The sequence below is a fragment of the Corapipo altera genome, unplaced genomic scaffold (assembly GCF_003945725.1).
Source record: "Corapipo altera isolate COAL_440 unplaced genomic scaffold, ASM394572v1 78, whole genome shotgun sequence".
NCBI classification, from domain to species: domain Eukaryota; kingdom Metazoa; phylum Chordata; class Aves; order Passeriformes; family Pipridae; genus Corapipo; species Corapipo altera.
The window spans coordinates 8,362,733-8,382,151 of record NW_020884904.1 but is presented as its reverse complement, the minus strand read 5'-3'; the positions used below and the strand labels follow the sequence as shown (position 1 = coordinate 8,382,151).

Below are 19,419 nucleotides of genomic sequence, written 5' to 3'. Positions count from 1 at the left end.
CATCTCCTTCCCTGCTACTTCCCTTTTAAAGAAGTCCATGAACCAGGTATGTGACTTCTGAATTCCTCTGCGTCAATCTGAAGGGTTATTGTGTTCTGGAAATTCAATTCTGCTTGGCAATTTCACAATTGGGTCATGTGCTGAATTGGGACAAAATGGAAACTTTTCAAACAACCAACCAAAAAGGAAAAAAAAAAAAAAAGAGAAAGACAAGAAAAAAGGAGGAACGCCTTATTTGACAGCTATTGAAAAATATGTTTTTTATTTAGTTAAAACATTATGTTCCAACTTTTTTTTTCCTCTTTCCTCTATGGAAGATTTCCAAATTTTGAAATGAAAGTTCTATTTTAGAAGCTTCTGAAGCATTGCCTTTATGGATAATGTGGGGTATATATAGTGTAATGCAAGAACAAATCCGGAATGAGAGATTGCCACCAGGCAAAAAGTGAAAAAGTTTTGTTCCGGAGATGTTAATATCTCTGCAACCTTTTATAGTTGTGAAACAGTTTCTATTTTTTTTTAACCAAAATCTTATCTAAATCTATGTGAGTTCTGAGATATTGAAATTTAATTGAGCTATGATTTCTGTTGGAAAATGATAGCAGTAACTCTAATATTATACTCAGGAATTCAAAGATGGTGGAAGTAAACATAAAAATCAAATATTAATGATAAACTGAAACTTGCAGCTTCCTTACACCTTCCACCAGTCATAATTTCCCCCACACTGTGATGCATAATAATGAGGATAAAGCTAACTGCTGCATGAAAAATGTAATAACATTTTTTGAAGACAAACATCTCAATGTGTAAGTTGCAATAATAGCCACTGACCGGACTCAGAGTCATCTCACAGTGCTTACGGGAATGTTTTAATGTTTGTTACCTGGAAAAACAGAAACTGAACTTGCAGCATCCTCTAAACTGTCCATGAAAATTATTCTGTGCCATTTGGAGTAGCATTATGAAAGCAGTCACATCTCAGCAGCCACTCACCCCAGATATTTCTCTGCTGTCCACAGAGGGAGACCAGCCTCTTAGTTCAGACCAGATCAATGCTTTTGCCAGGGTTGGTGAAAACTATCTGATTGATTTTTACATGACTTAATACTTCAACATTCATCTGTGCACTGCTTCTCACATCTCTCCTGTTCTTGTCACTTCTTGTTTCACATCTTTCTTTTCTCCTTTTAACCATATTCATTCTTGTCTGTTAATCTGCACCTAAGATTTTGCTGACTTTGATTTGCACAAGTTAAGGGTCATTGCTTCTGTCCCTGCTGCTTTGCCTGGCTCTCTACCTATTCTCCCTGATAGTTATCAAACTGCTACTCATTGCTCAGGTGTTGGTCTCTAGCTTTGACAGATGTATGAGCTTGAAATTTGTGAAAAACAGAAGGTATGAACATAATCTGATAAACAATAAAGCCATACATACACCCTCCCTAACTCTTCGTTTCCCTCTATAACATAAAGCACGACAAAACCAAAAGTTTATAAAGACAATGTAAATATAACAAATTTAACAGAAAACTTTTATGTCAGAAGGAGACAATCCTAGATTTTCATATAACTGCATGAACTGCATTAGTTTCTCTGTTATTTATGCTGTCTTTACCTACCACATCATCTAAATCACAGCTTTGGCCTGCATAAGGTCAGCGTTGTTGCTGTTGTGGGGTTCTTGCTCTAATTCCTTTATTTTTCCTTGTTGACTCTTTCCATGTAATCAAGTGCATGTCTGTGACATCTAAATTCCTATGTATTAATCTGAAGCATTCCATAGGAATCTGAAGATGTTGAAGAAAACCAGAATCATGAAGAATCAATCCATTCTTAAGATTCCCTAAAATTTATTTTCCCTATAAGAAAGTATATATATTGTTTGTAACTGAAAAGTCACCTTCTAAGAAGCTTAGAAGAAACTTTTCAGTGCCTCTGGAAACTCTTGGGGCTGTGACTACACCACAGCCGGGACAGAGGGCAGATACCTGAGCTGCAGAAACATGAGCTGCTTCCACTCACAGGGAGTGGATTGCAGCAGGATCCTGGCACGAGCAGTTTCTAGTCCCTTGCAGCAGAGACCAGCTCTGTGTAGACACAAATATTTCCAGTTCTGCAGAACGAAGCCCTGAATCTGCCAGCAGGGATTCTTAGATGGTGGAGCTTCAAATGCAGGCATAGAGATACATCCAAAGCAGCACCTCCTTGCAGTAATTCTCACGTCCTCATGCTAGCACTGATAGTTAAAAGGGCATGTACATAGGTGAAATCTAGGTAAGCTACATACTTGTAAAACTCTCTTCTTGTGTATGTTTTCTTTCAACTTTAAGGGTCACCAGTGTTACTATACTTGCCCATGGTTTATATATTTGCATGATTTAAACTGTTGCAATTCATCAACATTCAAATTCCCTTTATCTTTTGTTTCTATGGCATCTCCTCCCTGTCTACTTCATATCCCACTGTAATTACTCTCCTTTTCCACTCTTATTAACAGTCTATCCCTATAACCTGGTCTGCAAATGATATTTCTTGAGCCTAGTCTTACCAAAGTTTGAGGTGATCCCCTCCTGAATAACTTATTTCTAATTCTTTTATCTTCCTTTCCTGTGTTTTTCCCCTGACACTTCCTACTAAATGAAGCCCCCCCTCCAGGTATGTGATTTAACTTCTAAACTCCCCAGTGTCTGTCTGCTGGGATGGTGTGTGTGAATGATGGTGGTGTGAATACAAGGTGACAGGGGATAACAACCTCTTAGTTAATGATCGATTGTAACTTGCATGCCTTTGGGGTGGTTCTATTTTAGTTTAATATTTTTTCTCAGTAAAGTGTAATCAGCAGTAAGGAGGAGGAAACTTACCCATTGCATGAAAATTTTACTAAAATCTAGGTGAACACATGTATGCTTGTGAAAGAGTAGCTCAGCAAAAATTGTCCTTGTGGCATGGGTTAGATTCTGCACTGTGATATGAGAATGAATGTTTCTTCTTATAGGGAAAGATTTATTTCAAATCTTGGGGCAGAATTTGGCCCATTGACTATACAGAGAATATAAACGCTCTGAGATTTTGTGTTATTTTTATGCCTGCTTTGCAAAATATTCAGTGGTTTGTGTGTATGACTGAAAAGCAAAATCTGCCCTGCAAATTCACGTTGCTGATCTATTCTTGTTTTGTCAAATCCCAGAAGAATGACATGTAGGCCTGCACAGACTTTTAATGAGCCTTTTCTTCCTATGAAGTCATCCATTTGTAATTCTGCATTGCAAATGGATGTGAAGAACAGCAGTACATTTATATAGACATCAAAGTTTTCCTCAAGGAAGAAAATGGCCTGAGCCTTAGATCTAGAAGGGAACTGAGCTCCTTTGGAGGTTAGCTGAACGTTGATGATGAGTTATGGCAGGCATTTCAGCAGGTTTCTGAACCTCACTGTATTTATTTCAAATGGCTGAAATACTGCTGTAGTAAAAGGTGAATCCAATAGCGCCTTGAAAGTGATGACTATGTTCATGTGCATATTTCAAATCAAGGTAAACCTTGGTACACTGTGCTGTCGGGTTGTGCTTTATGTCATATTATGCTTAGAAGCGTTTTTTAAGCACTGCACTATTATCACAAATCTGCCTCTTTCACTTTTCCTGACTTGTGTCTTCTGTTTATATGTTATTTCAAATGTTATTATTTTACCTCAGGTTTACTTCTTAACTTGGTTCTTGGCTCCCCTTTTCCTCTCTGCCCCTCCTCCCCTTTGGCTCAAAAGCTCTTTTGGTGTGTGAAATAACAGGTTTCTCGTTCTCATTCTCTTGCTTTCCATCGCAACTTGTTCCATGACACTTCACACCTGAAGTTCATGAGCCAGGTATGTGACACGACTTCTGGTTTACTCCACCTAGTTGCAACACGAAAGTTTGTATGTGTGTGTCTGAGAGAGAGAGAACAGGAGTCCTGGGCTGGTAGAAGAGAACAAAACAAGAGAAACAAATATTAACCACAATGATTATTTGCAGCCCTCTTCTCCTTTAACCTCCGTGCTTACTACTACTTTAACATTACAGCATCTTTAACTCCTGACAGTCTCTCCAGATACCTTTTCTCTCTCCCTTAATTCACTAATTCCTTTATTTTTTTCCCCCCTTCATGCATTCCCTGGTCTCTTTCTCGGGATTCCAAGAGCTTTAAACATCTGTTCTTTTTTTTTTTTTTCTATTTCCTGTCTTTCCATCACTGCTTGCACCATGACAACAGCAGAGGAAGCTCCTGAGGAAGGTATGTGATGTGCCTACAGACTCAACCTTCTTCTCTTTCAGTGCTGGGGAAACAGTGTTAAAAACACTGACCTCATTCAAGAGCAAAGAGAGTAGGGGAGGGAAATGATCCTTCTGGATGGATTTGGATGAACATGGAGAAAAGGGCCATATGTTTGCCAAATCAGGTCACCAAAAAGGTGTTTTTTTCTTCTCGTTCAGTCTCCAGAGGGTCTAAGGTTCCCAGCGTAGCAGGAAGGGAGTGGGGACAGTTGCTCTCAGAACAGTGCTGGTTGTGAATTGACTACTGTGCTTCTTCTCTTTTTCTTTTATCCTTCAACCTACAGCTGATGAAGAAGGCGAATACAATAATGGTAGCTTAGTGTTGTCTTAGGACAACAAAGTCATCTTCCTAACATCTCACTTTCTTTTCTGTGTCTGTTTTTGTTCCTCACTTGATTTTAAACTCAGGAACTGGGCCAAAACATCTCTGCCGCAAAGAATCGCTCACTGTGCATATCCAATCACCCTTGGGGGGTAACTAGTGTATTGAGAAGCCTCTACATCCTCCTCAGGATAGTAGATGATGAAAATCAAACTCCAGAAGCTTGCTCTGGAGTTGTCTTTTAGCTGGAACCTGTTGTGTTATAGCTCTCATCAGCAAAACTTCTTCATCCCCAAAAAATTAGGAAAGCATCTCTTAAATCATATGGCATACTTGAAAATGGAGCTGGGCCCTGCACAGACATGCCATCCTCACTCAGCCTGAGCAGATCATGGGCTCCAGGTCTGAATCTACAGAAATTTAAACTTCTGCCCAAGCCACACATTTAAAATTGTGCCAAACATCAAATGTGGATTAATTTATTCAGATGGGTGGGGCAGGCTATGGGCTTAAAATAGTCTGGTTGTAATACTTGGCTGAGTGGGCGCTGGAGTACACATGCGAAAGGACCAAATCTAAATGTTTTGCTCTTGTATGTGGGCAAGTTAACTTAGCACCCCCCCCCCCCGGCCAGTTTAAATGTATGGAAAGACTGTCACAGAGTTTTAGAGGCCTTTGAAGTCAGTTCTGTTCTGATTGTCCCAGCCCCTAGAACACCCAGCCACCTGCTTTGAAAGACAAAGCCCAACATCACTTGAAAACACCCTGCATTTTCTGTGCTACCTTGTTTTGTTTTGTTTTGTTTTGCTTTTGTAATTTTTTTTTTTGTTCATTTGTTTTAATTTTCTTGCTTGCTTTTCAGGCTTTTTTCTAATTTAGGGAAATACCCTGAGGACCTTCCTGAGTCCCTCTTTATCCTTCTCTTTTTCATTCTTTCCTTTTATTTTTAATAGCATATTGATTTTCTTTTTTTTCCCAAGGACACAGTGTGAGTTAGAAATGCTGCTTCTGAGAAGTGGAATTAAGGGAGGGTTTCTGAGTGAAGTAAAGACAGTTCAGATGGATTCCCAGAGAAGGGGAGCAAGCGTGAATATCTCATAGATTGGGAAGAAGAAAGCGGGGTGATATTTATGGTGGTGTGTCCCCTCCCTCTGCTAGCCTTTTGGAAACCAGAAACTCAGAGATTCTCTAATCACCAGGGCAGTGAACTTGGATTTCCAGTGTCTCTTGCCTTCTTTTGGCAGGGTTGTATGTGGGGATTTTGTCTCAGCCCCATGGTTCATAGTCAGAATGACCAGAATGTCAAAATCCACCATAGGAACAGGAATTTGCTATGGCAATTCCTACTTGTCAACAAATTTTGGCCCAGTTCCTTGACTCTTGAAAGAAGGGGCATTTCAAAAAATTCCCATCCCTGGGCTGCTTTTGGTGCATACAGTATGGATCAATGCTGGGTCATGCATTGCAGAGAACAGATTTATTACTGTTTGCTTTTTAATAAAACATCCCCTTTTCTGGTTTTCTGGAGGTACCTTTAGGTATTCTAACTAGAATTCTTATTTCAAGAACAACTAACCTTAATTTTTCTTTTTATTTTTACAATTGTTTGTTGGTTTAATGAAGCTTAAAGTGCTGATTCGGTGGGAGCTGAAACCAGTTTCACAGTTTTTGACAGACAGGTGTTGATCCTGGCAACCAAGGTCAACAAACAAAACCAGTCATTTCCTGTCTGCTTTTTTCCCCCCTCTCTTTGAAGTGTTACTGACCGGCAGCTTTAAGCTAAACAGGAATGGTGATGAAAATTCTCTGTGTATGTCAAGAAGGAAGGGAATCCTGTGTAAATAACATCCCTGATAGACTGGTTAATCATGATTACTTTTCCTCTCTCCAGGTAAAAGGCAATTTAACTAACGTGTTAAGAAGCTCACTGGCTATTTGAGAAGCAAAACAATTAAAAATATAACTGGAGAAATACAGAAGCATGCTAATGGTATTTTTCTTCAGGAGCAATTTGTGACTTCCATTATAGTAGAGCGGCCTAAAATACTTTTTGAATTACATGCTGTTTATTTTATTAGCTTCGCTCTGGCATCTAGAGGCCTCAACTGAGATGTGTTTTGGTAGGCGGAGTTCTTGCAGTAAATGAGAAAAGTCTTCCCCCCCAAAAATGTCATTAATGAAATTTATATGGGAAAGGGTGAGAGAAAGGAAAGGTTGGTTTCTGATCTCTTTTACGCATCTCTCATGTATTTTCCTTTAATTATCTCAATAATCCATTTCCAACCACTCTCTCAAATTTTTATTATCCAACAATCTTACAACTGATTTCCTCCACTAAATATTTTCCAGTGTAAGATTTTTGCTATCTTTTCCTCTTAAAATCACAGAATCATAGAATATACTGAGTTGAAAGGGATTCACTAGAATCACTGAGTCTGACTTCTGGCCCTGTGCAGGACATACTGATGTTTCATTTTATTTTATTCTACTCTGTTCCATTTGCTATTCCAAATTTCCTCCATCAGTCTCAAAATGCAAATAAGCATTTGAAACAATGTAATATCTTTTTGTAGTATGATATTGATAACAGGCCTCATGTACCCACTCCTGAGGAGGCTGTTTTTACTTTTACTTTACCAATCTGGTTAGTTTTTCTTTTAAAACCAGATTCAATAGGCTGTGAGCTCTTTTTCCTCAGTTCCTCCCACTGAGCCAACACAGGGAGGGTCTTGTACTGCAGAATCCATCAGCATCCCTGAAAGTTCAAATATAGTGTGTGGTTATGAAAGTCAACCTGGGTCTCTGAGAGAACGAGCCAGAAAAAACACATAGGTTTAATTTACTTCTGTTTGTGAGAATAACAGTGCTGAACTTGCTGGCATTATGCTGGAGTTAATAACTAAAGTTTAAAAAGCAGAGCAGGGATGGGAGTTGATCACAAGCACAAATATTAAGCAAGTAACTCATAAGACCAGCACATTTCTGAGAGCCAGGGAAAGGTCACTTGTTGCAAGGAAACAATTCTGACAGCCAGAGGACCCAAGGTGACAGTCTCTGTGACGGGTTAGCCTGCCTATCAGGGCATTATGCCTCTCCTGGAGATGAAAAGATCATTCCCATTGATGCCCATGGGAATTTTGCATGTACCTCAGCAGGAGAGGATGCTTGCTAAGAGAGGATGGCCTTTCCAAGCTGGGTTTGAGGAGCCAATGAACCTGGAGAAAATGTGTGTCATAAAGATTTTTCCGTTCTGGCCTCCATGTGAGGGATTTGAACTAAACTGGTAAAGCCTAGTTATCATTGAGATGACTGTGAATTCAGGTTGCCTTTAGCTAAAGAAATGCTGATTGAAAAAGGCAACATTTTTTTCATCCTCCAGCCCAGCTATCCTCCTTAGAGCTTTGGTTAGGATGGTTTGAGGAAAATAATTTTGCATTTACACAAAACCATTGCTTTCCAGATGCTCTGTTTGGGACTTTTATACAGTCTCTTGATTCTTTTCTGCCAAATTCTGTTTCAAGGGTAAAAACAGATTCACTCCTAGCAAAAGGGGTGTGTGAGTGTGTGTATTTCTTTTGGAAGTGCTTGAGATTTAACCAGTTTCTCTGGGATGTTTCCCCTAAGATCGTATTTCCCTTCCCTCCTTTTACTTTAGCAGCTGGCGTGATCTCTGTTGTTTTAACTTTCTCCCTCTTTTTCCCTTCCTGTTTTGCTCCATCCTTCCAAATACAGAGGAGAAGCCCAGAATAAAGTAAGTATAAGAGGCAGGGAGTTTCAGAACCCTGGGATCATTTTTCTGGTCTAGCAGAAGCTCTTAGATTGTCTATTAGGCAAATGGCCACTTGAAGCCTTTATCCAACTCTCCCTCATGCAACATCCATCTCTTCCTGCATGCCTTTCCAGGATGTCTGATTCTTTTAGAGGATGCCTTAGCAGCAGTTACTGGTCTGCATCTTAAGACCAGTTCCTTGTAAAATCAGACAGCTTGTGAACTGTCTGAGATACAGTGTTCTCACAGTACCCCAAAACACAGGCAGCTCAAGAGTAAATCCTCTCTGAGAGGCCACGGCTGGGAAACTACCTGTCCCTCCAGGACTGCTGACAGTAGGAAGGGTGGCAAATGTTGGGCTGGGCTGAGTTAAGCTTAACTAAAGCTTCCTATAGACCTTCAGGCTCTGGGCCCCAGCACCCTCCCTTCCCACTCTACCTGCTGCCCAGAACGGAGTGTGTAGCACTGTGCAGATGGCCTCACAAACCAACATCTTTCCATGAGGTAGGGAATGACCATAGGCTTTGGAAGTGTAAAGGGTTTTTAGGGGTAGCACCTGACCTGCATGGCCTTCCAGGAAGGACAGTGCTCCTTAGTATTATCCTGGAGTAGTTTGCCATTGATTTGCTGTTTCACCCCTCTGTATCTCCACCAACACTCCTCCTTATCAGCATTATTTCTGAGGGCAGGTCTGGTGAGGTCAGGACATGCTATTTAAAAAGCTGCCTGTTCTTTAAGATGAAAATCCTTCCTTTTTCTTTTATTTTCTTTTTGTTTTGTGTTCGACTCTCTGCAGACTAACTGCTCCTAAAATACCAGAGGGTGAGAAAGTAGATTTTGATGTAAGTATTCCTGAGACTGGTGGTGTTTGTCTGTACCTGATTCATACACATGTGTGCAAACCCACATAACTCCTGTACTGGATACTGAGGATAAAGGCAAGGACCAAAGTATGGTTGCTTTGCCACTTGTTTTCAGTAAAAGGCTGCTCCCTGAAGCTGTCTGGATGCATTCACTGATAATGTGACTCAGCTAAAATCATGTATTTCTTTTTTTTTTTTTTTTTCACCTTGAATAGTTGAAGCCAATATAAGAAGGAAAAAGCAAGTGCTTTAGGAGATCTCAGATCCCCTGTCCCGTTCTTGTAAATGGTTGGAAAGTTGCAGGCCTTCAGCTATTGCTGAGAAAAACTAGCTAAAATTACAATAAAAAAGAGAGATCCAAATACCTTCCTAGAAAGTTGATAGAAAATTGAAGAAGTTCTGGTGTTGAAAACCTCCACAGAATATTTGCTTTGCCCAAAATGCAGGAATATTTTCTAAGTAAGATTCATATTCCAAAGCAAAGAGGAGGAAGCTAAGTATATGCAAAGATAGGTATGTAAGCAAAACAAGGATAAAATATGGTATAGGGGAATGGGAGATTTGGATTCTTTACCCTTCTGGGCTTCTGACTGTCACCTGGAATGAGTCACTGATTGCACCAACAGCCTTTTAAGATAATCCCATAGTTTTCCATGGCTGTCTACAGACACTTTCTGCTTTTGTTTCTCTGTGTATATGCAGGGTGCTGGGAATGTCCAGGGCATATTCCTGGAGCAATATGGGCTTAATGCGTTTTCCTGCTCTTCTAGGACATCCAAAAGAAAAGGCAGAACAAAGACCTGATTGAACTGCAGGCCTTGATTGACAGCCACTTTGAAGCCAGGAGAAAGGAAGAGGAAGAGCTTGTTGCCCTCAAGGAGAGAATTGTGAGTCCTTGAACTGCCATTTCTCTGTACTAGATTGAGAGATCATCTGTAGATGAGAAGCTCAATCCATTAGTCCACTGACAGACCTTGACTGAAAGCTGCACTGCCATATACAGAAGTGACTGCTCAAGTCACCATTTGATGGCCCTTTCCCACATCAGTCCCCTCTCAGCCTCCTTTTTTATATCTGGGAATTGTACAAGACCCTTTTGCATGTTCTAGCAAGGGCGAAGGTGGCTCACTCTTTATGAAACTAAGCTCTTGGCAGTGGTGTGTAATAGTGGAGGCAGACAAAGCCACAGTGATGATCCAATGCCTCTGTCACTGCTTCTTGCAGGAGAAGCGCAGAGCTGAAAGAGCAGAGCAACAGAGAATCCGGGCTGAGAAGGAGAAGGAGCGTCAGGCAAGGCTTGCGGTAAGTGTCTTTGCTTCTCTTGTCTTGTCCCAACATCAAACTGGAGGAGATCTCTAGAGACAGAAAAAACTGCAGGCTCTGCCTGTCTCAGTCCAAAGATGAAATGACCACCCTCTTAAAACAAGGGCAGGAAAGAGGAGTTGCCAGTTCTCATCAATATACTTCTCTGACCACATTCCCTGCAGTGACACTGGTTGCTGGGGAAGCTGGAAGTATCCCCTAGAGTAATCTGCTCTATGTGTTGCACTCCACAGGAGGAAAAGGCACGGAGAGAGGAAGAAGATGCCAAGAGAAAAGCTGAGGATGATCTGAAGAAGAAGAAGGCTCTGTCCTCCATGGGTGCAAATTACAGCAGTTATCTGGCTAAGGTAAAAATCATGGAAGAAACACAAAAACATTAAATCATGGGGTTGACTGGGAACAGGTTTTATTAGAATTGAGAAAACAGCCCAACTTTTCTTCTTTTGGATCCCCAGCAGCTTGTCTTACATGCTGTGTCGCTGAAATGATTTCATTCAGGTATAATTTCTGCAGTCTGATGTTAATTAATATTCTGAAAACAGGCTGATCAGAAGAGAGGAAAGAAGCAAACAGCTAGAGAGACAAAGAAGAAGATCCTGGCAGAAAGACGCAAGCCCTTGAACATTGACCACCTTAATGAAGACAAGCTGAGGTAACAAGCTTATCCTAACTTACTGAATGTAATCCACACAATTTAGGTCTTACTGGAGTCTTCTCTAGTGACCAAATCAGGAAGAGGAGGGGGTCTTCCCTGAAATTCATCACAGGACATGGCGAAGTTGTGCCCTTCTTTGACGTGGAGAATGGAGGGGAAATGGGGATGTAAGGAAGTGTTGAAATGGATTTATAGCCATCTAGCCATGATCCTGGCATAGCTCAGTTAGCCTCTCCTGCTAGTTAGGATTGGTCATTTACAGGACTAGCTTTGAGATTAGTTGAACAAGCCTACAGAATGGTATCTGTAGCATTCCCAGGGGTGAGTTAGAGCTGCTAAGGAACTCCCTACCTGAAGGGAAGTTCTAGCCAGGTGGGGGTTGGTCTCTTCTCTCAGGCACTCAGCAATAGGACAAGGGGGCATGGGCTTAAGCTCCGCCAGGGGAAATTTAAGTTGGATATCAGGAGAAAATTCTTTACAGAGAGAGTAATCAGGCATTGGAATGGGCTGCCCAGAGAGGTGGTGGATTCACTGTCCCTGGAGATTTTTAAACACAGATTAGATGTGGCACTGAGTGCCATGATCTAGTAAATGGACTGGATTTGGACCAAGGGTTGGACTCGATGATCTCGGAGGTCTTTTCCAACCCAATCGATTCTATGATTCTATGAATATGGATCTCTATGAAGGCTGGAGGTTTGGAATCTGAGTATTCTGTGCAGAGCAGTCATCAGATGATAGTCTGGACTGCACATGTTGGAGTTTACACATGATTGAAAGATGAAGTTGGCTCACCTCAGCCCTGACACAGATAAGATTGCACAATGGCAGCTGCTCTGCTTATCAGAGTGACCTTCAGAGTCCTGCTTCCTTCTTCTCTGATTCCACTGGAGTCTTATCTTTCAATAAGAGTTAGGGGGAAAATTGGGGGAATTATGCTAATGTGTGACACATGCAAGACTGAAAGTCTAAAAGCTTTGCAGGTGAGAAGGCGGGAAAATGTGGCCTTGAAAATGGTGAGTAGCTTTCAGAGAACAGAAGGGGTTTACAGAGAGATGTGTGAACTGCATTAAATAAACTGTAAAAAGCCTGGTTACTAGTGATGTGAAAACCATAGAAAATATCTTATATCATGTTTCTCCCATCTTCCTTTTCCCATAAACACACAGGGACAAGGCCAAGGAGCTATGGGACTGGTTATATCAGCTGGAGACTGAAAAATATGACTTTACAGAGCAGATCAAGAGGAAAAAATATGAGGTGAGTTGAAAGACCATTTTGCTAATGGCACTGGGTCCAAAATGTAAAAATCTCTGTAACTCCTCTGGCAAAAGCCATGTTGTGACATCATTTGGGTCTCCAATGCCCTTTTACAATATTTAAGCAGCAAGATGCTTGGAACTGCATTCCCCTAATATGCATACTTGAACTGGATTTCACATTTTAGGCTGAAATTGGATAGATCACTCTCAAGGTTTTCAATGCCCCATGGAAAGGGAATCCCAATGGAAAACAGACTCCCTGCCCTCTGCTGAAACACATTTGATTCATTCTTGTTTATCTATAAGTAACTGTGGCCTGAAAATTCAGTAACTCTCAATTCATTAATCTCCATTGCAAAGTAATATTTTTACATCCATCCTTGATTTCAAAGTTGAACGTTGTGAGTTTTATTCCATCCCAGACAGAATACCTGTGGACTGAGCTCTCTGGGGTCACTGAAAACTGTCTCCAGACAGGAGCATCTGACTGAAGTGTCATATGGTAACAGGAAGTGGACATGTTTCCTTTACAAAGTCACTGGATAGGGCTGCACTCATCCATTTCAGGTTTCACTGGCTGAGAAATCCTACCGGATCTCTCTCTGTCTCGCTCTCCTTTTAATTTCCAATCACACAGACACATGCTGATGGGGAGTGAGCAACACCAATGTAACTATCTCAATCTCTCTTAGATTTTAACAATGCGTTGCAGGCTGCAGGAGCTTTCCAAGTTGTAAGTACAATGAACTTGCCTGTGTAACAGCAGCAGCAAAGGCTACCAAATGCATGAGCCTGCCGCATGGTCAGAGGCCAGGTGCCAGATGGGAACTGGCACTTGGCTCCAAGTGCAGAGAGCAAAGAGAAAACTGGATCTGGTGTCTCTCCATTCACTTCCTTTTTCTCTCCCTTTCCATTTTTTGAAAAGATATAAAGTGGTAATTTAGAAAAGAGTCAAGAGTCCAACAGGGACGTGGCTGAAGAAGTGAGCATGGAACCCAATGCACCTCTAAAATAATTCCCTATCCAAACCTCTGATATTGTGTGCATGGGGATGTCACCCTGATGCACCTGGGATACACGCAAAAAAGCTTAGGGATACATGTGTAATAGCTTGGACTTCACAAAAAAGAATAGTGTAGGGTTTAGAAAGACTCTTTACCTTGTGGCAGGTGGTTATCCAGTTCCAAAGTATTGGAGAGGATTAGCTTAAGGATAACAGGTCAAGTGGGTGTGGAAAAACAGGAAATAAGGCAGTGCCAGGGGATGGGTTCATGATATGGTAATGAAACCTCTGCATAAACAAAGAGAGGAATGCCCACTGATGAAAAGCAAGTAACAAAAAATACAAAGAATGAGGAAAGCAGAAGGAAAATGCACAGCTAAGATGGGAGAAGAAAGTTGAAAGAACGAAGGGAAGATGACAGCAAGAAAAAATTGAGGAGAAAGGTAAGTGAAAATAGCAAAGAGAATGAGGGAAACACAAGCAAGGATGCAAGGGAGAGACAAAGGAAGGAACTGGGACACACAGAAATGGAGCCATTTTTTAGTGTCTGTTGCTCTTTGGTGCTTCGTTGGAGAGTGAGTGTTATAGTCACAATCACAAGGTTATCACTGAAGGTAAGTCTTAAGTCTTTGAGTCAAACTGAAGACAACTGGTTCTCCTCCACACTCGGGAAAAATACCTGGTTGCAAAAAACAATTTAAACTGCTGAGGCAGATAATAAAACTTCCACGAGTAAGTACAAAAGCAGGTGATCTGTTGATCTGTCCTTCCTTGTGTTCTTGGTAATGTTTTAGTCTCTTATTTTTTTTCTGTTTGCCATGGAAAGACATGAGCCAGGAAATACCAGCTGTTGGGACAACCTGAATGTATGACTTTTCTTTTTCTTCTTTTGCATGCGGGGAATGTCAAGTGTGACTTTAAATATTCAAATTTTGAGTCACCAGTTCTTGGACCTGCAGAGTCAGTGCAAAACTTAAAATTGCACCAAAAGCAGATGCAAAGTGTACATCTTGGCAAAGACATTTTTCCAATTCAGGAAAAAGTAGAACCCTGACTCAGTTCCAAATGAGAGGGTGAAGGGGCAAAAGAGGGCTCTCTATTACACCCTAGTCTTTTTGTGGGCTTTTCCAGTACCTGAGCTGGAAGAGTCCCAGGATTTTAGTAGCAAGTCTAGACCTACAAACCAGGACTAAGATGCTAAGTCAGGCCATAAGGTGCTCATCCTGTGCAAGGTAGGTGTTTGGTTTCCCATGCATCAGGTTGAAATATGCAGTTTACTCATGGCTAAACAAAGAGATGCTTCATCTGGTACGACAGACACTTTGAAGGCTTGCAGTCATCAACAGAGCTTGGGAAGGTCTTCACAGCCCCCACTTCAACCCTCTCCTCTCTTGTTCCTGAGGCTCTCCTTGAATATTTTCTTCTTCAGCCCCTTTAAAAGTCATCTTCTCTTATTAGATGAGTGGTTGGGAAGGTGGTGACTGCTGCAAGCTCTGAGCCTCCTGCTCTGCCAGCCCAGCAAAGATACTCCAGCAGAATGTGACACCCATCTTCCATTCTTGAGGTCCCCATCCAAAGACCATGGAAGCTCTTCGAGCTTACACACTTCCTAATGTGTAGGATTAAGGGAAAAGTGAGGAGGTGAGGTCACCACATGCAGATGATGGAGGCATCCATTTCCAGCTGGGCAGAACTCATTGTGGTTCACTCACAGTTTGACGTGTGAGTTCATAGGAGATTAATTTGAATATGTAAAACTCTTCTAGTAAGGGTTATAAAACTCTAGCTCCTCTTTCCCTTGATGTGTGAAGCTGGCTTGCAGATTTATTGCCAAGAAGAAACATTTCTCTCCTTCAACCGTGGGTGAGCTTTTATTTCAAAGGAAGTATTTATTCCTACTATAGGCACCTGTTTCCAGCACTTCAGCAGGTAAAACTCCCCTCTCCTTGAGGGAAAAATGTTTCTTGATCTCTAAAAATGCTGGTCATATATGTTGTTTGCAGATTGTCACCCTCAGGAACCGGATCGATCAGGCCCAGAAGCAGTAAGTACTTATATCCCCTTCCTAGCTCCTGGACTGGGGATATCTTCTCAGTGTTCAAATTAGTCACTTCAGCCTCGACACCAACATTTTCTTGTTGCAATGGAATGAGGCTAGAGATGGAAGGGCGACTTCCATCCTGCCTCACATTGAGAAAATGAAGGGGAAACTGAAGTGAATTTAACACCTAACAAGAAAAAAAAAACATTTTTCTTCACACCCTGATTTCAAAATTGTCATCTGCTTATTTTTGGGTTTTTCAAACACCTGACTGAGGTGCTTTGAATACTTGAGGGAATACAACCCTTGTTTACAAAGGGTAAACAAGTGGTTGCTAAGATTACAAGGAATGGTGTGTAACAAGACTAACATCATAGGATTACTGTAGTGAGTTCTTTTCACTCATCATCTCTCTCCCACTTTCCTTCCCTACAAGACTATTTCATTAGATTTTTTTGAGCCTTATATCTTTATTCTAGGTATTTTTAATGAACTTACGAGAGACCAGGTGTAGACAAAGCCTGGGGCCTAGGACATAGAAAACTGACAGCCACAGAGAAGTAACTGCAGGGAAGCAAAAGAGGAGAGCTCTCCATTGGTGGGATTTGATCTTCTCTGTACTTCTGTATTTTAGCAAAGTCATCCCAGGAATGAAGCAGTGGTCTTTGGTGACATCTTTGAATGATAGGAGTGACCAGACACTACTTTCCCACTTCCCCAGGGCACCCTGTTTTAACAGATAAATGGAACACTGGGGGCTTGGTTGTCTGTAGATGCCAAACGTAACGCTTGACCTTCACGTGGTATTTTCTGTACAGAGCTGTAGGCTGATAAACCTCAGCAGAATGTGCAGCTGCAGAAGGATGCCCTGGTTTGGCTGGACATTGCTGCTCTTGAGAGGCACTACCACACCACCCACAACAGGCTACTGCATGCCTGCTCCCCCAAAGGACATGATACTCTCTCAGGACATCATCTGAAAAGGTTGCACTGAGAAGTCCACAGCTCATGAGATTTCTGTGTGCTTAAATTTCTATCCAGACTAGACACCATCATTCCAAAGCAGTGCCTGCTAACGTGTAATACAAGGATTAAGTGAGTCTTTTGCTTCAGACGTTGTTAAGGCTCCTTAAGCACAGTCTAAAGGTTAGGCATAACATCAAACATCACAGGTGCTTGTGGAGATAAAAGGACTCTGCCTTTGTTTGAGGAGTTATGCAGTTACTAAACTGGGTTTTGAACCTTCAGAAAGGCCGGCAAAAGGAACATTGAGATTAATTTAACATAAGCAGAAAAAGCATACTCTCTCTCACATTAAAGGTAAATTTTTTCAACTAGACCAAGCCTATCTTGGTCAAAAGGTAAAGTACACACAAGTGTATGTCTCTGTCACTGTGCTACATCCTTCCATAAATATGGCTGGTGCTCTTGAACCAATCCATGGGGCAGCACAACAAAAATCTCCCCAGATGTGACATCCCCATGTTTCTCTGCTCCTGGAGGAACCAGTGGTTCTGAAGAAGGCCTCCCTGTTGATAGCAGGGCCCTACCACCTTGTGCTTGGCCCCCAACCCCATGCTCTTCTGTGTCAAAGAGCTGCCCCCAGTTTGCATGTGCTTTGGTTCAAGAGGCAGCCTCATCAGTGTGTGTGTAAGATGAAAAGGTTTGGGGGTGTGCCAAGCCCCATAAACCATGGTGCTGCTAATGGGAACTAGTGCGGAATCTAACTCAACTAACTTCACACCTAGCCCCAAGCTGACTCCAGGCACGTCTGCTTCTCAATCAGAAGGTGAGTGGCTTGCATGTAGGATTGCCCTTCTGTGTGCAAGAAGATACTCTTGGAGAGGGTTTGCCTCAGGTGCTTTGAGTAGGGAGTTTAGCTGGACTGCTCCCACACACCATGAGCAAGACGGGGATACTGATTTGAGAGGAGGCCTAAAAAGCTGGATGGGTTTCTTTGGAGGCTCTTGCTTTCATGATATAAGTGAGAAGCCACTCTGCCTTTGCTAAAGCAGAGCAGTTCTTAGTTGTATTTAAATTAGTGCTCAGCTTTTTGCCTCTACTACTAGATGATTAGAGCATCTGGGGAATTTGATCAGAGCTCTTTGATACTGAGGAAATTTTTCCAAAAAGAGCTCTAAATCCTAAAATCGAGATCATAGCAGATTTGCATTCAGAAAACATCAAGTCTGTGGTTGGACAGGCCTGTCATTTAGTTTGGAGACCACCTGGATTTCTGCCCTGATAATGCAAGAAATCTGGAAGGGTCCACCTCTTTCAGGCATGCACATCCCGGTCTTTCACTTAGACCCCCAGGGGGAATCTCTTTCCACAGTATTTACAATATTTTTCTTAGGATGTGGTCTATGACGGGTGTGCCCAACATGTTAGAAGTGAAAGCAGCTCAAACCTAATCTAATAGTCAGAAATGCAGAGTGGCCACAGAGCCCCACCACTTCCATCATACTGACATGTTTTTCTTTCTTTTTGTATTTTAGCAGCAAGAAGGCAGGAGCCAAGGGCAAGGTTGGCGGGCGCTGGAAGTAAAGAACCAGGCAGGATGGCCTTTAGTGGTGTGCTGAAACCCTGCTGGTCTCCTCTTTCTTCCTTCACCGATCACTTGTGTTTTCATGCCTCAATGATAACAAAAATTGCATCAGCCTGGATTGGCTATTGCTGCTGCTTTTCTTCTCTTTCTTCCTGGAGGGGTCTGGTGGCTTCCTCAAGGGGAAGCAGGTTCCCTGTGGAACTGAGATGACTCCTTGCTGGCATTTTCAATTCCTGCTGAACATGTCCCTTTATCCTCCTGATACCAGCTCTATGCTCTCCTGTAGATTGCTGTGTACAAATCTCTGGATTTTGTAAATAAAGCACAACCAGTACCTACTCCAATGACAGCCCTCTGGAGTGGTGTTTCATATTTTATCTACCACCATCCCATTTTGCAAGGATTTTGGAGTTGGTCCAAATCCTTATTTAATATCATTTGTTCTGGCTCTGCAACTGAGAATGAGACTCAGTATCTTCAACAAAGACCCAGGACTAGGGGCCTGTTTTACAGTCATCATACAGGCAGATACCAAAAACCGACTCTTCTGGGGAAGCTCTTGATCTGGGTGCCAAATGTTGTTGAAATTGACTTGAAAGTTTGAATGATGAAGTGAATCAGAGAACTGGGAATAAAGGGCAAAATGTCTAGAAGTGATAGTTTTCAGCACATACCTTTCCATAGGTGCAGATGAATCACAGTGCAAAATAGAGTATGACACATTAGAATATTATAATAGAATATTTATTTGGGCCATTAACCTGCATACAATATTAAAGCCCAATACTGAAGTGTGAATTACTTGGTTTATTCAATGTAGATGTCAAAACACAAATGATTGTTACCAAATTTGAGATGTGAGCTATTCTGTAGGGCCTCTTGCCTTTGCCAACCCTTGAAATACCCTTCTAGAGGGAAGTCCACTAGGGATGGTGGTTCTCCCCCATGGTTCTTCAGCCTGTTTCTGGTGCCTACATGTACATCATGGCTCTCTGTTGGTACATGATGGGGCATCATGGACTTGTAAGGGTGGTTTAGGTAAGAAGAGACCTTAGAGATCATCTAGTTCCAAACCCCCTGCGATGGGCAGGGACACCTTTCACTAGACCAGGTTGCTTAGAGCCCCATCCAGCCTGGCCTTGAGCACTTCCAAGGATGAAGCATCCACAACTTCTCTGGGCAATCTGTTACAGTGTCTTACCACCCTCACAGTAAAGAATTTCTTCCTAATATGTAATCTAAACCTGTACTCTTTCCATTTAAAACAGTTGCCCCTTGTCCTGTCATGACAGACCTTGGTATTATAAGCCCCCCTTACAT

The 19,419-nt window shown here is 41.8% G+C and overlaps 1 protein-coding gene across 37 annotated transcripts in view; it reads left to right on the top strand.

The window, feature by feature from the left end:
• TNNT3 (troponin T3, fast skeletal type) overlaps window positions 1-18,443 on the top strand; it is a 31,464-nt gene extending 13,021 nt beyond the window's left edge. For 6 of the 37 annotated variants that reach the window (XM_027651143.1, XM_027651145.1, XM_027651131.1 and 3 more), the window contains 12 exons: window positions 32-46; window positions 2,647-2,658; window positions 8,368-8,386; window positions 9,201-9,246; window positions 10,038-10,154; window positions 10,492-10,569; window positions 10,824-10,937; window positions 11,133-11,242; window positions 12,415-12,505; window positions 13,200-13,240; window positions 15,514-15,554; window positions 18,050-18,443. In XM_027651143.1, coding sequence (XP_027506944.1) covers window positions 32-46; window positions 2,647-2,658; window positions 8,368-8,386; window positions 9,201-9,246; window positions 10,038-10,154; window positions 10,492-10,569; window positions 10,824-10,937; window positions 11,133-11,242; window positions 12,415-12,505; window positions 13,200-13,240; window positions 15,514-15,554; window positions 18,050-18,309 — 944 coding nt within the window. In that variant the 3' untranslated portion in view covers window positions 18,310-18,443. Of the gene's footprint in view, window positions 1-31; window positions 47-2,646; window positions 2,659-3,853; window positions 3,866-4,251; window positions 4,273-8,367; window positions 8,387-9,200; window positions 9,247-10,037; window positions 10,155-10,491; window positions 10,570-10,823; window positions 10,938-11,132; window positions 11,243-12,414; window positions 12,506-13,199; window positions 13,241-15,513; window positions 15,555-18,049 lie in introns of all 37 variants that reach the window. The other 31 variants (XM_027651147.1, XM_027651140.1, XM_027651135.1 and 28 more) reach the window with 13 other exon arrangements.
• Window positions 18,444-19,419: the final 976 nt, after the last annotated feature.